The sequence below is a fragment of the Urocampus carinirostris genome, chromosome 2 (assembly GCF_059441175.1).
Source record: "Urocampus carinirostris isolate Australia breed hairy pipefish chromosome 2, RoL_Ucar_1.0, whole genome shotgun sequence".
Classification (NCBI taxonomy): Eukaryota; Metazoa; Chordata; class Actinopteri; order Syngnathiformes; family Syngnathidae; genus Urocampus; species Urocampus carinirostris.
Window position 1 is genome coordinate 29,714,699 of NC_142350.1, and position 18,552 is coordinate 29,733,250.

General features: G+C 38.0%; 1 protein-coding gene across 7 annotated transcripts in view; it reads left to right on the forward strand.

Moving 5' to 3' along the window:
- The window catches only part of LOC148371625 (protein MTSS 1-like), a 39,051-nt gene extending 23,808 nt beyond the window's left edge, over positions 1-15,243 (forward strand). For 2 of the 7 annotated variants that reach the window (XM_088326169.1, XM_088326167.1), the window contains exons 5-17: positions 1,081-1,165; positions 2,061-2,152; positions 4,387-4,461; positions 6,537-6,694; positions 6,888-6,995; positions 7,068-7,165; positions 8,115-8,379; positions 10,192-10,293; positions 11,037-11,267; positions 11,397-11,612; positions 11,715-11,874; positions 12,737-13,006; positions 13,096-15,243. In XM_088326169.1, the coding sequence (XP_088182295.1) occupies positions 1,081-1,165; positions 2,061-2,152; positions 4,387-4,461; positions 6,537-6,694; positions 6,888-6,995; positions 7,068-7,165; positions 8,115-8,379; positions 10,192-10,293; positions 11,037-11,267; positions 11,397-11,612; positions 11,715-11,874; positions 12,737-13,006; positions 13,096-13,613 (2,378 nt within the window). In that variant the 3' untranslated portion in view covers positions 13,614-15,243. The remainder of the gene's footprint in view (positions 1-1,080; positions 1,166-2,060; positions 2,153-4,386; positions 4,462-6,536; positions 6,695-6,887; positions 6,996-7,067; positions 7,166-8,114; positions 8,380-10,191; positions 10,294-11,036; positions 11,268-11,396; positions 11,613-11,714; positions 11,875-12,736; positions 13,007-13,095) is intronic. The other 5 variants (XM_088326170.1, XM_088326171.1, XM_088326174.1 and 2 more) reach the window with 5 other exon arrangements.
- Positions 15,244-18,552: the final 3,309 nt, after the last annotated feature.

The following is an 18,552-nucleotide window of genomic DNA, read 5'->3' on the forward strand; positions in this document are numbered from 1 at the left end:
TTGTGCACGCTGCACAAACTTGTACAATCTTGTTTTGTTTGAGGGATTCTAAGTGTCCCATACATCCACTCATGAGAACCTGTTGACCCTACCTTTTCCCTCATGTAGACACAAAGTCGTGCAAATTTTGTCTATAAACAAAAATACGCATAGGGACATCCCACACAGAAACTTGAGTCACATTGAGATGTCACACAAAAGTTCTGTCAATCATTATGAAGTCACTGCTTTGACATCCAGCCTAGGGCCTTCCTGCACAGGACCGCCATTAACGCTGTGGAAAGAAATTTACACAAGTCTCCAGGGTGTTACATTGTTCACAATATTGCATTAATGAAAGCCTCTAAATCTAATTTACAGTGGTAATAGATCTGTAAACTAGGATATTTTATTTTATTAAAGTGTAAGTTTTGAGGTCAACTAATGCACATCAATTGGTTTGCTACAGCGATGGCTTTATAACCCGCTCATTTTTATACAATATATCTGCACTCCGCTAATCAAATAACCAATGTGAGTATGTCCACATCACAAGTAATACATGAAAGTTGGTATCGTAACTTCAAATTATTGTAATTTTCTTACTTTGACCATTTTTATAATCTAATAACATGAAACCGCCAGCACGCGTGTTAAATCAATCTCCTCCCTCATCCCCTCCGTCTCCTTTCCTCCTGCATAATGTGCTTCGTGCTCGGAACACCGAGGGTAAAAGATAAAAGCAGATAAGTGTTGTGGAAAAAATGAAGTAAAGGCTCTTGAACTTGGTTGGGCATTGTTAACATATACTTAATAGAGGAAATATGTAATTTGACACTTTTAAAGGATATCTCAAACTATGCACCCCACCTTTAACGATTGGCTGTATGGCTCATGTAACTGAAATACTTTTTGGGGGATTTTTTTTCTTCTAAATTTACTTTGTTTTTGTGTGTGTGTTCTTTATGTCATACTGCCCAGTTACAAGATACTTTATTTTTCCTGCACTTCAACATACCAGAAGCAAATACTGTTTGTCCAAGAGTCTGCCAAAGTTTATTATGCTTGTTTTAATGATGATTGTCTATTTTTGTCTTTTAGGGGGCACCAAAGACATTGGATCAGCTTTGACCCGAATGTGTATGAGACATCGCAGCATTGAGGCCAAATTCAAACAGTTTTCCATGTAAGGAATTGGATTCGTCCGGTATTGCGTGTGGCACTGTCTTGCTCATGTACCACACGGCTGACATTTATTTACATGACAGTAGTGTTTTGGTCTGTGTTTAAGTGGAATGTAAGGTGGTGTGGGTTTGCATGTAGAATAAAGCTTGTCACCTGGAACTATGTCGCAATGCCACACATGTGCTGTTCTTTGATCCCAATGTACAAATCTGCATGTGATGTCACTCAACAGTTAGAGGTTTGACGTCATGTGTTGCTCTATGTGAGAATGTCCCCTGTAGAGCTTCGAGTGTTGGGTATCTGTAACGTTTGAGTGAAGACCTTCACATATGTACACCAAGTATCTGTCTCCATTTCACACACACACATTACCCAGACAAGAGGTTCTAATTTCAGGTGGCATTTTAGCACATTCCTCTTGGATCTCCATAGCAGTACATGAGTGGGGGCTTCACCCACCCACTGACAACCAGACACACAGAAATGCGGGCAAGTGAGAAGGGGGTCTTCTAATTTTAGTTGTATGCACTAACGTACAGCTGCCGAACACTCACAGCTTCTTAAACACATTCATAAACGTTTCTAGACCCAGTTAGATAATGATTGACTGATGGAACTGCACAATCGTCTATCATCCTACAGTGACACAGTTGGATACAAATTACGTTGACCTAGTGTCTGGCTTGTCAATGATTGACCATTAGTTGTAATATAGATTTGTCTACCATATATATGAAACTGCTACACATGGCAAGGTTGTAGCATGAAAACAAAACCAGTATTTTCCAAGTCACAGTTTCCATATAATAGAATTTACCAAAAAAAATCATAAAATTACTTATTAACTTCCTCAAGAATGGATGTACCCAATGCAAAAAAACGTGTTCTTTCTACAGGACCTTCCTGGAATCTCTCATCAACCCCCTACAAGAACAAATGGATGATTGGAAAAGAGATGTCTACACTTTGGACAAGGACCACGCCAAAGGTACAAAAAGCTATGCAGTAATTGTTTACTAAATAAAATGGAAACAATAGACAATGAATTCTTTATTTAATCTGCATTTAGCTGCTTTTCCTTATTTTTCACTCATTTTACTCGTTAACAGTTTTGAAGAATCATGCCATGCACTCTGAAAGGTTTGTTTTCTAAAAGTAGTAGTCCTACAATTACAGAAAATACTTCAATATAATGTTGCATTTTTAAGGGTTGAAAAGTGCTTGGGTTTTGGGTGAAGTTTTTGTACATGCTTTGAATTGTTGCTGTGTTTTGCAATAGGTTTGCTTTAAAATGGCATCAACACTGCCTTCTTGTGGCTTTGATATGCCATTCCATTTCTCTTTTCCTTGGGATTAATGGCAGCTGTCATTATTTTGTATGGCATTGTCCTATGACAGCGTCATCGTTCTCTATGGGTTGCGCCCAAGAGGACAGATGCATGCTACACCTAAACAAGGCACTATGAAACGTGTATTAGTTCAAGGATTATGTATCAATTATGGGCCATGCAAAAAAACAAAATGTAGCACTTCCTAGTGCTACAGTAAATTGTTAAAATGCTACTGAAAATGTAGGTACATCTTTTTACATTTTTACACAACACTTGTAAGGGGGGAATTTGTCTCAAAAACAAATATTTTCAGGATTTACCCAAGCTCTAAAAATCATATGTCTTAATAAATGCGCATAAAATATTTAAGAATTGCATATGTAAATCACAGATACATTTATGGCTCTGTAAGATACGCAATTCACACCAGATTTCTTCTTTTAGGTACTAAAGAAATTGAAAAACTGTTTTTTTTAAAGTCCTTGAAAATTTAGCCATGAAAAAGGTGTACAAACCCCAAGAAAGGTGATTGTAAAACTAGATTACAAAGTTAAATGCCAAGGGTGCATTTTGGATGCAAACCAGAAGGGAACAGAATGGCTGGCTATTGTCAACAAGCTGGTATATTGCATTTGTATAAGGAAGGTTGCAACACGGTAAACCACAAAAGTCCATTTAAAACACAACCACTCCACCCAATTTCTTCAGGAAGAAACAAAAAACTTGAAAATTTTAATGCCGCATGGATAGCGTTACTGGCTCTATAGTTGAAAAGGTGCTGCCATTCAATACTGATGAGAAATGAGCGTTTAAAGCAGGGGTCGGTAACCTTTTTGACTCATAGAGCCATAAAAGCAAAAAATATTAATTTTATTTTGGGAAAGAGCCACACCATATATTATGAGACAAATTTACTAAATTGCTAAACCCGCGCCCCAGACAAAAGCTTAGTCTTCAGCACGTTTATTTTTGATGATTTGATAAAAATTATGAAAAGAGAATAATGCCAGAGCCCCTGTCCCAAAATCAACAAACATACCACTTTAAACTTGTCTCTTTCTTGCAATTACTCAAGATCGGTTAAACTCCTTTTGACCCTTTTTTTCATACATATTGGTTTCAAAACCAGATGCAAGCAGTTATTGTGTAAAAACGTCACAACATTCTGCAAATAGGGAGCCTGATGAGCTCACTTTTGGGAGGGAGTGCTTGCACTTTTTGCATAGCTCCACCCATCCCTCCCACTCACCCAATCAAATGACTAAGTTCTCTTCCGGTGTTTTGGCGTATTTACAGTTCTGTGGATTCATCATAAGGTATCTGAACACTGAACACAGATTATATAGTGAACTTTTATATAAAGGATTATTTAGCGTTGTACAGCCAAAACGAGTTTTTTTCCCCCTTTTTTTGTGTGACACCTTGACTGTAAATTGCAGTGAAAAACGTGCCCTATATATACTGCGAAGTAATACCATGTTTATTTAGCCTTGGTTTGGCTTTGCGTGTGCCTGGATAAGATAGACAATGCAGGTTTTGAACAAGATGGAGAAATTTTGCATGCAATCAAATTTGTCTCTGAGCCACAGATACTCATAGAAAGAGCCATATATGGCTCGCGAGCCATAGGTTCCCGACCCCTGGTTTAAAGGAATTTAGCAGACTTTTTAATTTGAGTCACTCTGAATTGCAAGGGGAAAACAGCTATTCATACTTTGAGCTGCTCTAAAATGGTTCCAGTGGCATTTAAAATAAGAAAATAACGGTCGTCAATTGAGTGACTTGATAAATTAATTAGGTTACAACTGTACTCGTTTGGTAAAGCTAATTGAAAAGATTTTATGTTGAACTGAACCCAGTTGACCGACATCCATACTTTGTCTTTAACTAGATTATAAGAGAGCTCGACAGGAGATCAAGAAAAAGTCATCAGACACACTAAAACTGCAGAGGAAAGCAAAGAAAGGTAAAAACGTACTGACTGTATTTTTTCTTTAATTTTAATTTTGTGAAGAGATTCATCACAAAATTGGTCCAAAGTTACAGGACTGTCTTAGAAAATTAAAATACAGGTATTTTCTGTAATGCCATCAAAAAACGAAAACAAATCAACATATATATTACAACTCTTTTACTACTTCCATATTGCTGATTATGGCAAAACCATAAATATCCATTCTTAAAATATTACAATATCAGTGTACTAGTAGGCTGAAAGACACAATCAGCAATACTAAAATAATTAAATCCTTCCAATATATCAATTGATATATAATAAATCCAGAATGTATGACTTTTTTAATGCATTACGGTAAATAAATAACTATTTCAATATTCTAATTTTACAAGACAGTTCTGTGTGTGTGCAAAGGTACATTGTCCTGAATGATGACGGTCTGTGTAAATCTGGAACAGCTAAACATTGCCTTACTTGGTAGCTCACGCTGAGCAGTTTTTTTGCCCCTTAGTTATCTTAGTTTGGACTTTGTAAACATGCGTACCTACATAGAATTTACAACAAAAGAGGGTTTGATATATTTGCCTCTGCCTTTTTTAAAGATATTTGTCATTTGAGGTTTCAACACCGTTTAACTCGATTTTTTATGACTCATCAAAGCCAATCTGTTTCTTCTTGGAGTTATTTCTTTAAGTCTGTAACCGCGTCATTCCATAGGTAAATGTTTGCCAATTTTTAACTATCAATTGGATTTTCTCTTAAGTTTTGTGATTCCAATGGGGGTGCTACAGGTTTAGAAGGCACAACTTGAGTCACTGAGACCCAGTCTTCCTTTTATTGTTTCTTCATCTGCCTCCTTGCATTTTTACATAAATCCTTTCATTCAAGATGTGGAGTCATGGCTTCCAGCTTTAATTAAGATTATTTTACCGTACTTACCAGTTTGCATTGGATAGTATCTATCATCATTCATTACTTCTAAAAATGATAAACATTGTATTTTTAGTAGTTTCCTATTCATAATAAAGCCACAGCATCAAACCAACCAATGATGGAATTATTATACAAATCCGTAACAGTCTTTACGAGTTTTCTCAACTCTTGCAGACCAGCATAGTAGATACACATGGTCAAAACAAACAGCCCATGACCGTTGCTTAATGTAATCACTGGTCATGTGGACCTTGGAGAAGTTAATCGTGTGTGAATGCATGCCAAATACCATCTAACGGACATAAACAGGTTGGCAGTTTGGTTCCCACAATTTTTTTGTTAGCTGTATTGTTGGCAAATTAAAGTGAAAATCGGTGGCACTTTGGTATCAATCATTGTTTGGTTCACAGTAGACAACTTTATTTAAAAATACGTGTAAAAATGATCATTTTGTGTTTTGTGTGATAACACATAATCCATCTGTGTGGTTCCAATCTTTGTATTCTGCAATGATTAGTCTTAAATTTAGTATAAAATTGTAGTAAAGGTAAAAACAAAAGCTTCCTGTTTAATGTGAAAAGTATTAATCATGTTTCACTAATGTTCCTAAAATAGCTGCAAGGAAAAAACGATATTTAACTTTCATCGGATTATACTAAAGAGATTTGAAAAAGCCAGATAAACTAGTTTCCGAATGCTTTACATAATGAATTAAATTATATTACACACACAAAATATTATCAACACCTTGAGCCAGCAGACATAAAGTTGATTACAGCATACTCATGGGCAAGTCTTAACTTTTTTCTTTCTGGTCAAGTTTAGTCTGTGCCCCCATTAGTGTAAAAATCAATTGTAAACATAGCCTTCACAACAGGTAAATGCTTCCAAATGCCACGTTTGCAATTAAATTGCCCATTAAATACACACGTCAATACAAAGTTGGCAATACAAAGTCATGTATTGATTGTCTTTGGAAAGCCACATGTTTGCTCCTTCCCTTTTTTAACGTGTGTTCTTCAAAATTACAGTGTTATTCATTGCGATACTACTTGTTGTATCAATTGAATTACCCCATTGGAAGATTTGTGCAGTATTCTTTTTCATTTTCTAGTGCCCTAATGCGATTTTTAACGTGTTTCTTGTGGCAGGTCGTGGTGATATTCTACCTCAGTTGGACTGCGCGATGCAGGATGTTAATGACAAATACATTCTTCTGGAAGAAATTGAGAAAGAGGCCCTGAGGAAAGCACTCATCGAAGAGAGGCAACGATTCTGCGCTTTTGTAGCCATGCTGCGGCCTGTAGTGGTATGTAATGTGTGGTGTTATTACCATTGTTTGACCTGCAACTACTCTTGAGTGTTATTCAAAATACATTTTAACAAGGCACGCTTCTAATACATGCTTTTGACTAGAGGAAAAACAAGTTTTGAACGGCTTGTGATTGTGTGTTTATGGTAGGTCACTCCTCTCCTGTTTGAATGTTTTATGATTTTTTTAGGATGAAGAAATTTCAATGTTGGTAGAGGTTACCCATCTCCAGGGTATTTCTGATGATCTCAAATCACTGACCTGTGATCCCCACAAGCTGCCCCCTGCCAGCGAACAGGTATAGTTCAATGATCGATTTCAAATATTTGAAAAGGGTATGTGCAAGATTAATCCTGTTTGTTTCTCACAGGTGATATTGGATCTGAAAGGTTCAGACTATATTTGGTCATACCAAACTCCACCCTCTTCTCCCAGCACCACTACATCAAGAAAGTCCAGCATGTGCAGGTAGAAATCCAATGTATACACAACAATAAGAATAAAACTGTCAAAGTGTATTTTAAAGTCCTAGTGTGTAATATTTGACCACTAGATGGCACTGTATTGGAATACAGTATTTTGATATCAATACCAATTCTGTATTTCAAACAAAATAAGAGCACTTTAGTTGAAAATACAACATATAAGATATCTTTGCAATAATTGTCTTTCCAAATGATTGAATGCAGAAAAACCAGACACCATCTTAGATGAATTTTTAAAATGCCTTGTAACACAAAAAAATTAGGGATTTGCTATAATGTGTTCAGGTTGGAAGGACATATCACGTCATTTAAATTTTAAAAGGGGGCAGCAGTGGCTCAGGAGGTAGAGCGCTCGTCTTGGTATCAAGAGATCGCAGTTCGAACTAAGTACATGAAATACACATTTCAATGATCATTTGTATGATAGTTCAGGTACTTTTGCCTGGTTTTCAAATCACTGAGAGAATTATAATTGGACCACCAGGAGGCACTAACTATTACTCGATGTCCCTTTAATGATATGACTTAAACCCAAAGGAGTTTTGGTTCCGCCATCTAGTAGTGGTTATTTGTAGTAACTCAACTTTTCAGTTGCAATATTGCCAGTTCAAAAAAGTGGCCTCATTATTCCAATACCTTTGTTTTGGGTTTTATGTAAACTTTGGCACTGGTGTTGTTTTTCATTTGTTTGTTTATTGTCATTGTGCTTTGTTTTTACTGAAGAGGCCTCAGCCAATGACAGCTACTTTATGATAAGAAGTTTTAATAATTTCTTATCCTGTTTTTTCCACTCACCCCAATTCCCTGCCTTTGTCATTACCTCTTTTTCCTGACTCGTTTTGCTAATCCCAACCTTTTTTCACCTCTCCTGATGCCCCCGGGGACTTTGTTTTTTTCCTCCTAACGGTGTTCCTTTCCCCCCTCTATCACAGTAGTTTGAACAGTGTGAACAGTAGTGACTCCAGGGGATCTAGTGGCTCTCACTCTCATTCTCCTTCCTCCTCTTCCTCTTCTTCTTCCTCACACCCACACTTCTACCACCATCAACCCCGCCAACGGTACCGCAGCTCCACGATGTCCCAGCAGCCCTCGGCTCGCCTCTCCAGCATCTCTTCCCACGACTCTGGCTTCGTGTCTTCTTCGCATGACCACTGCACTTCCTCCAAGTCATCGTCACCAATGTCGGCGATAAGCAAGGTGAGGAGAATGTTCCCGGTCCTATATTGGTTCTGTAATTAAGCGAAATCAAACTATTGTCTGAGATTCATTCTGAGTGCGCCATCTTGGTGTTAATTCTCCACCTAACAAGCCATTAGAACAATAACTTTGAATGAGTTTAGTGAGGTTATTATAGCTTGACTGCACAGGAAATGTGTGCTTCAATTGTAGCCCGGGGCAAACAGGTCATTCCTGTGCTACGATTAAATGGTCCACTGCTGTGAGAAACTGTGGTTAATATCTTTAGCAAATGTGCACCTAAAAGTATGACGCACAGTAGGCTGAGAGTACTTTTCCAGTACCAAATCTGTGTTTACAGTTCTCTTTCTTTAAAAAGATAGAAGAAAAAGTTAAAAAACAACTTGGAATAAATGCGTATGCTTTTTATAGTTATTATGTGTGCATGCCAGAGCCCACAGAGTTCCAGACTAGTAGGTAATGTTTCTACAGTAACTACAATGACATGAGTTAATCTAGGCTGCAACTAACGATTATTTCAATAATCAATGAATCATTCTGTCATTCTTTCGAATAATGTATTTGATATTTTAAACATCCATCCATTATCTGCACCGCTTATCCTCAGTAGGGTCTCGGGGGTGCTGGAGCCCATCTCAACTGTCCTCGGGCTGAGATGGGCTCCAGCACCTGACCTGGTTGCACAAAGAGACAGACAAGTCACTTGCTCATTCACACCTAGAGACAATTTGGACCGGCCAATTAACCTGACATGCATGGTTTTTGTAATGTGGGATGAAACTGGAGTGCCTGGAGGAAACCAACACAAGCACGGGGAGAACATGCAAACTAGCTGGATTTGATCCCATGACTTCAGAACTGTGCCGCGGACGTGCTAATCACTCAGGCGCCATGCAGCCCATAATATTCTAAACATTCTCCTGTATTTAAATATTGACGGTTAGGACAGATGAAGAAATAGTGCACAAAACAACAGAATATTCTGTAATATAAAACAATTTTAAAAATCCAAGTGTTGTCAAATACTTAAAATAACCAAAAATACACACAAATGTATGTTATTCACCTGCAAATGTGTAAGATACTCTTTTCCTACGACCATATCAAAAGATCGTTTTACGTTAAGACTTACAAAACAAAAAAAAGGCAATACATTTATTGTGTGGCAAGATTTTTGTCTGCAAAAAAATATCTAAAATGTAAACCCACTTTTTGAACTTGTCTACAAATTTGTTTTTTTAATATGATAAACATTCCCAATGTGCAAATCATATATGCTTAAGATTCTGCCCCTTGTGTTGCGATAAACATGTCATCATAATTATTTTTCCTTTTTTAATTTTGTTTATTTTATTATTTTCATATTTTTAGCTGTATTTCTGCAGTACTTTGTTCCTTTGGAAAGTGTTAACTTAGTATAGTGTTTGAATGCATTGTTCAATGAAAATGTTTTTTGAAAAGTGTAAGATACTTTTATAAAAGGCTCTCAAGGCGTCCTCTGCCGGACCCAAGTGGTACTACAACCGTATAACTTCACGAAAATATGGAGGAACGTCATGACTCCTTTAACAAGCTGATCACACTTAATAAAACTCTTTAGTGCATATCCTGTTGCACCTTCTCCCCACCTCCTTTGGTCACTTGACTGCATCTGACTTAAAATTGTGACAAAGTTGCCTGTGCTTGTCTAACACACTACTACTTGTCTCGCTTATCCTCTGCCTTTGCTACTCTGTCTATCTGTTTTTGTTTGTCTCCTGCTCCCTCGTTTTCACCTGCTTGCTGCTGCTACTGCTTTGCCTGCTGCCCCAGCCTTGTGCCAGTTCCAGCGCCTCTGTTGTGTCTGAGTATGAGCACCTTCACACTGAATTGAGGAGAGATGCTCCTTCTTTAGAAGCTGCTGCTATTGACGAGGTGAAACACTCATGCACTTTTGCAAATATTATAAATGATCTGCATTTCTGCTTTATACTAAACGTCATACTAGAAATTGCATCGGCCTGGCTTTTTTCTCTCACTTGATTAAAAAGTTCTGATAAGGTTAGAGAAAGGGCATCCAATAACAAAGACATTTCAGATTCATTACCATTCACAGTAATTGTCTCTTGACTTAACCCATTCATTTTCTCTGTCCTTTGTTTTGTTGTGCGAATTTACAATGCCTTGAATGTGTCATAGAAGGAGCAATGTGACCATTTTGATGTTCCTGGCATTAAGACAGAACCACCGACTAATAACCATTCTATTAAACAGTCGGCATATCCAATCAGAAGTGTATAAATGTTTTCTTCGTGTATTTATTTATTTGCAGGGGTGGTTGGGGGGGGTTTATTTGGGGGGCACGAGAGTTCCACCAATGCCAGCAATATGTAAGCTGGGTGAAACATAGCTTGACAGGTCACATCCTCCATTTTAATGGGAGTAGTCGCAGTTTAAAGAAAAACAATTGGAAAACCACAGTAGTATTGTCAGTTATTAAATGGTTAGAGTAGTATTTTGAAAATTGCCATTAATTGTTACCTTTCACCCACATTTTTTTTCCCAATTCATTGTTGGGGTTCATTTTTTATTTTATTTTATTGCCATTTATCATTTGAGTAAATCATTCCATTGTTTGTTTTTTGTCTTTTCTGTTTCAATCCACCAACGCAAAAAAGCAGCAGTCCAATGGCTTTGACCACTACAGCCCAGCCAACTCCCCTACCAGTGTTGGAAGCTTGAGCTTAGGCTCCGGCACATCCTTCCCCTTCACCCCTCCATCCACTTCATCCTCCTCTTGCCCAACTCGAACATGGTCCCGTCCTGCCTCAGCAATCCTGCCTGACTTCCCACAACATTTACCAATGGGCTCGCCCATGATGCCTTCTTCTCGAGTTCCTGGCTGGAAGGTTTGTCTTGGAGATGATTTGGGACCTGATCAACATGCCATGCCATCTACAAATAATATATAAGAGCTGCCCAATGTGTATGATGACTGTTTTTGTCCGAGAAATACTGAAGCAAAAGTTTCTTTCTAGGACTGGGCAAAGCCAGGCCCATACGACCAGCCCATGGTCAATACATTACGGAAGAAGAAGGACAAAGGACCTCCAGTTGTAATGGACAGCAATGGAGTTGCAAGCAGGGAAAGCAGCCTGCCACCAAGCCTTTCGAGCACCACTTCGGCGCCACCCGAGATGTACACGCCTTTAAAGCTGTCACTGGAAGAAAAACATAAGACAACACCGGTCAAGGTTACTTTTCTACATTTAATTTGCTTGTCATCAAAATGCGTTCCAAGTTTGTGGTATAGGCATGTAATAAAGCTCGTTCTTAAAATGTATTCATGGTTTCAGGCTAATGGACTTGAGGACCCTAATGAGCTGGCTCAGGCTTTATCAAGAGGCCTGGAAATAGACAACCAGAGGTCCAACCGGGGCTCTATCCAGTGCTCCAGTGGATACAACACTCAGACTAATACACCCTGCTGCTCTGAGGATACCATACCTTCACAAGGTAACTAGGTCCACAACAAACCTTTATTTTAAATCTTGTTGATAGATTTGATCAACTAAATGTAGTTTAATGTCAATGCATGTATTCTAAAACAGAAAATGATTTTGATAAGGAATTAGTCATTTCCTGTCGACTGAAAATGTCATCATTGTGTGTCGGGTTATGAACAATCACTGCTCAGCTATTTTCTAAGTTTAATTGAGTGACCTATGCATGATGAGACTAGACTAGACCTAAGCAAATTTGATTTCACACATCCTGACATGACTTAAAAACGGGGATTCTGGCTCGTAATTCATATTATTATTAGCATGAATTTATTTAGAGTACCTTTTTTACTGGGAGTATAATTTGCATTTTTGGGGACATTTATTTGTACAAACCCAACACCAAAGACATACAGGTCATCTTGAAAAGTAACTCAAAATAAAAGAAAACAAAGGGCTGAATAAGTTGGAACGGTATACAAATGTTACATGATTGACATGCCTGTTATTTTCAGTAATGACGTAAAATATTAAAAGTTATTCAGTTAACTAGCATAAATAACATTTTTATTCCGAATTACTGAATCTGATAAATTTTCATGCTAGGTGTCACAGTTAACAATCACCACTTCCGTTTTCCGTCAGACTCCTCCTCACCTCCGCTTTCTGCTTTTCGGCTGCATATTTTACTATTTGCAGCTTGTAATCTGCAGAATATGAATTGGTGCCATTTTTGTTCAGTTGTTTTTATAAATTGCCAATGTCCTGCTCGCGTGAATAGTCCAGAACATACGGTAGTTGGGCTCTGTAAGAAATTGTTAAACGAATATTCTTAAATTATAAAGTACATTAACCCATATCTCTTTGCTTTATAGTGTCAGATTTTGACTATTTTGCAATGACTGAAGAAAAGGAACCTGAGCAACAGCAGTCTGACTTTGACAAGTCATCCACCATCCCTAGAAACAGCGACATTGGACAATCGTACCGACGCATGTTTCAGACAAAGCGGCCCGCATCCACGGCCGGCTTGCCCATCACACATGCTCCCCACCCTGGGCAAGGGGGCTACCCCAACGGAAACACTCCGTCAACACCCACCCACCAGTATACATCTTCAGGGCCTTATCCGTTTACTCAAACAGGCGAGGGAAAATTGTAGTCAATATGCAACTCTGGCTCTCCTTGCCCCTGTCCTAGTCGTGATTATTTTTTTGTTATTGTCCCCTTACAGGTTGCTCGAATCAGGGCTTTTATTCTGGATACCATACAGTCTCCGGGTCATATTCTACAGGCCATGGTCCTGTTATTGTCACGCCGGGTGTCGCCACAATCCGCCGCACCCCCTCCTCCAAACCTTCCACCCGTCGCTCAGGCTCGGTTGTGGGCACAGGTCCCATTCATATTCGCACACCAGTAGTTCCAGTAAAAATCCCGACAGTTCCTGATATGCCAGGAGCAGTGAATGGGAGCTTGAGTGGAGATGAGATCGGAGGGAGGCTAGATTCTCCGTCATTCCGACGAGGCGACAACGCTGGACAGCCTCCTGTGGCGTCCTGGCACGGTCAAGCTTCTACTCATCCTCCCACCAGCCCGCTGGCCAACCAGCTGGCCCAGCAGCACCCTCACACTGAGCTTGGAGAATCCGAGACAGCGGAGGAGGCAGATGGCAACATGCTGGTGGCCATTCGCAACGGAGTCAAGCTCAAAAGAACCCTTACTAATGACCGTTCGGCCCCTCGGATCGCATGATGTTTAACCAGTGACATCACGTATCTTATAGCACACCTTTACTTGCTCTTTATCCTCTTAAGGTGTCTCCCTACATGATTTGATATCACAATTGAGTGAGTTTGGGGTTGGTTTGTTAGACAAACACAAAAGGACAGTGTGCCATTGTGTAGATTGAGGTTGGAGTAAAAGAGTTTATACCTAAGGAAGCCATTTAAAGATAGAGAAACAAGTCAATTGATGGAGTTGAATACCTGAGAATTCCACAAGGACTTGTGGGTCAGTTGGACTCAGGCCAATGAACTTAAGAACATTCAACATATCTGAAATGGCCACAAAGACTAACATCAAATGTTGATGTTGTACTTAAGAGTTGTGGACTGCAGGCTAGCGTAGTATACAGTTGCTGCCACTTTCTCTGGATTCAAAACTATTTGTATTTTCTGATATAGGTTGATGTTGCCAAAAAGCACATTTCTGATTTTCACACTTACTGTAAGTTGCCATGCACATACTCAGTGCCTGACGGTTCAAGGATGTAACCATGTTAAAATGAAACATGGCATGCTATAAATTTCAAAGATGCTACACTCTTAGAATGTGAAGATTGCATTTTATTTCTCAAATTTAAAAGCAATTTTCCTGCTTATTGTGTATTTTACACAAAATGCCGATCGACTTTTATTGTAACCTTGATAAGCACTGCATCATACTGTCAAGCTACTCATGAATAGACGTTACTGTTATGAGAATTTATGTTTAAGTTTTATTACTGTACGTTTTTGGGGGGTAGGTATTCAGTTAGCTTTAGTTAAGAACATAGTGTGTCAATTATTCTGTCATCTGTGGACAACCTTAAACTTTGTGTTTGCATATCTTCACTGACATGACGTTTGCAACACCAACCACTACAAAACTATTAAAAAGCATAATTTTATTTTTCCAAGAATATAATATGCTTCAGCAATATGAGGCTCCAGATAGAGCACTGTGCGATTGAAGTGACTGCATTCAAAGCTTGTAAATATTGTTTAGTTAGACACACTTTAGCAAGACATACATTATTTATTTCCTATAATAATCCAGAATCTATATTTATGTTATCCTAGGAAGTATTCACATTCATGTTATATGACTTTTCTTGCATTCATGACATTCTGCTATTTTACATGTGCCTATATGAAAATTTTGGGGGATCTCAATAACCAATTTTGTCCTTTTGATGAAGACAAATCATCAGTATTATAATTGATGATATGAAAATACCTTTAGTGCATTGTCAGTGCAGCTTTCTATGTTTCATTTATACCTGCCAAAACCAAAAATACTCTTATTAGCCGTCCACTTGTATATGTGTATAATCTTTGTATAATCTTATTTGAATAATAAATATACACCAAGAGTTATGGTAGTATATGTTGCACCACTATATTCTTGTCTTTACCTAGTGACTTGAAAAGTGTATTCTGTGTGTTTTGAGGATGGGAAAGTTAAGTCGTTTTGGTTAATCTTTGTAAATTAACTCACACTGCGTCTGATTATACCACGTTCACACCTCCAAAGTTGAAGATGCAATTTGTTCCCAAAGTATACTTTTTTTTCTCTTGTGCAATGACAATGTCAACGATGTAATAAAAAACAGAAAATGTGATTCGTTCAGTCGTATTCATTATTCATGGGTGTAAAATTGAGGAATAGTACTGTAACAATTTTGGCCACTAGGGGTCAGCAGTGTCTGGTCTTTCAATAACCTCTTAATGTTTTTGTTTTTTTTTACATTAGCAAACTCATACCATCTGATCAATACTCACGTATTAAAACAATCAAGCAGGCAGCCTTGAAAACAAATCGACTCGTAAATCGTCCTTGCTTTTATGTTAACCTTCACAGACAGAATGCTTCCCTTTGGTGGAAAAAATTGCTCCACTCCATTGAGTGATCTTGCCTACTTATGCAACTACGAGGAAGAATGTGGTTACACCCAAGCATTCTTGTATCATTGAAAATATATTCCTCCAATAGAAAATTCACACGTGGGCGCTTATACTAAGTTATCTTTATGTTAAAAATGATGGATTTATAAAAATATATATTTTCATCATTTATGCCAGTGTTTTTCAACCTTTTTGACACAAGGCACACTTATTTTCATGAAGAAAAATTGAGGCACACCGTCCGTAGAAAATGTTTAAGGATGAATTGCCAAAACCAGTTTCATGTTGTTGATTTTTCACTTAAATTATGTTGCCAAAATGACAGTATAACATTGGTAAAATGGCGGCGCCCTCTGTTGGCTGCGGCTGCATCGGCTCGCTACAACGGGTCAGGTGTATCGACATTTCGTTCTTACAAAGAATGACAATACAAAGGAAATTATTATTATTATTATTATTATAGTTATAATCATTTGGTACACTGAAAGGACTGTTGTAAAGGACTGTGTAAATAAAGTACTATACAGTTAACATTAACATTTTAATCATCATTTATAGTCACCGTGGGTCAGGAGGTAAACCAATTTATTCATTCTGGTTAATTTGCTGTGATTTGGGATTGTATTATATCTTTCATCTGTTTTCAAGTTTAGCTATATTTTATGCTGCTTTCCTTATGTTGAGGTTTTTAAGTTTTTCCTTGCCCACATGTAGGTTTTAGATCAGGGAGTCGTGTAATAAGAGTTTGTGGATTGCAATAATCTGTGGTCTGTGCAGCCCTTTGAGACTCTTTGTGATTAAGGGCTAAACAAATAAATATGACTTGAATTGACTTTTTTTAGAAAACAAACTAAGAATGAGTAAATTTTTATTTTATTTTCAAGTAACACGAAACATGATTTAATACATTCTAACCTTTTTTCAATCTTTTTGGGGGGATTATCAAGATATTTAAAGTATGATTTTTACTTTAATACATTTATTTCATTATTTTCTGTTGGTTAATAGATATTTGTACTGTTCTGTCTCATGTTCAGGAAATTTCTTTAAAAAAAGAGAGAAAATAAATGCTGCCACCTACCGGTACGGATGAATGTTACAGCAGGGTGATCGATGGCAGAAAGCCATATTAAAATATATATTAAATATTAAAATTGGGCGATTTCCTGTGGCACACGAGACAAGGTCTCACGGCACACTAGTGTGCCCCGGCACACCGAGTGAAAAACCCTGATGTATGCATTGATCTATTTTTTTAGTCAGATTCTGTGAGCTGAATCTACTATTGGCTTGTATTCTTGAAAAACTGTAACGAGCTTTTCAATGTTGCCCTCCTGAGAGTTATTCTCATTTATTTAACATTGCAACTTTATAAAAGAACTTGGCATGACACAGTGACACCAGAATACAAATATAACCATTTTTAATGGAATAATAAACACTGCAGAATTATGCAGAAAAAAATAATCTTCTGGACATGTTCAACTCAACACAAGGGGATCGTTAAAGGCACTTTGTGTAATGTGACCACTGGTTGGCACGATGGTGTGTCGTGCAACCAAAAATCTGTGCTAAAACGCACAAGGAACATTACAAACAAAAAAGATTCATTTTTTATTTTATGCCCAGCTTCTCCAAAAGCTTTTGGTCTTTGAGGGTACCCGTAGCATCAAGATGGTGGACGGTGAGGCTCATATTATGTAAAATAAAGGCAAATGTCCCAACTTTGAGTATTTTAAAAAATACGCATTCTTAGGATGGTTCATGTATTTTTTTCCTTATCATTTCAATATATCAATATTGTTTTTTGTATTTGTAGCTCATGTATTTTCTATCACTAGGCATAGATGCCTAGTGGTTTAGACCTTTAGACGTGTTCTAAGGGATGGGCAGGGCACCTGTATGATGCGGCAGGGGTAAATCAGTGAAAGCTGCTGGGCCCTGCTGTTAAACAGAAAAGTGTGTTGCTTCACCCTGACCCGAGTGACACAGCCACTTTCTCATGTCCCGTTTCATCTGGAGGGACGAAAGCATGACCAACTTCAGTGCCAAGGTGCTTATGTTGTTTGGTGTTTTTGCATTTGGGTTGGCCATGGTCCAAACATTTTTGTGTGTGTTTTTCGACACTATTTTCCCTTTTCAAATTTTCTTTGTTTTTGTATGTGTTTGTCTTGCTGTCGGTCACCCCTCTTGAGGGATATGACCAGGGTAGATAGATAGATAGATAGATAGATAGATAGACATAGGCATAGGTAAGGTTTTATCTCACATTCTATTTTGACACGCTTAACAGAATCCGTCTCCAGAATATTAGAACAAAAACACACAAAAAACATGTGCTTGTTTCAAACTGGAAGTGACTAACTTTTACCAAAAAGTAAATCTAATGCGATCGTTGGAGTTGTTCATTTGCACACAAAGACTTAGTCTTGTTTTAAAATAAAGCAAGAATGACTAGTCTCGAATCAAGATTTTTTTAAAAAGCAGTAGCCATTTTTAACGGGCAAAATGCAGTCGGCTAACATGTTAAGTGGTAGTGTTGACATGGATGACAAGGGCAGGGGTCGGGAACCTATGGCTTGCAAAGCAAATATGGCTCTTTCCTTGAGTAAATAAGGCTGAAAGATAAAATGCTAAATGTTTAAAATTCTTCTGGATTACTGTTAATCTGATAGATTCAACGTTGAAACACGCCAAGCCGAAGCAACACTGAGACTGTGTGCCGTTCAGTCCAGCATATAATAGCTACAGACTTAACAGACTGTTTTGGCTGTACGTCGTTAAGGAATCCTTTATATGTAAGCTCATTAAGTAATGTATGTTCATTTTTAAGACGCGTTTTGATAAACACCCACAGAATAAACTGTAAACACCCGATAACGCCAACCAAGCACACAGAGCGATTTGATTAGGTGAGCGGTAGGTACGTGTGGGGCTATAGACGCAGCATAGGCACTCCTCGACTTCTCCCCCTTCGCCCAGCACTGTCTGCACTGAAGGAAAATACGTTGCCATCTTTGTTTGCT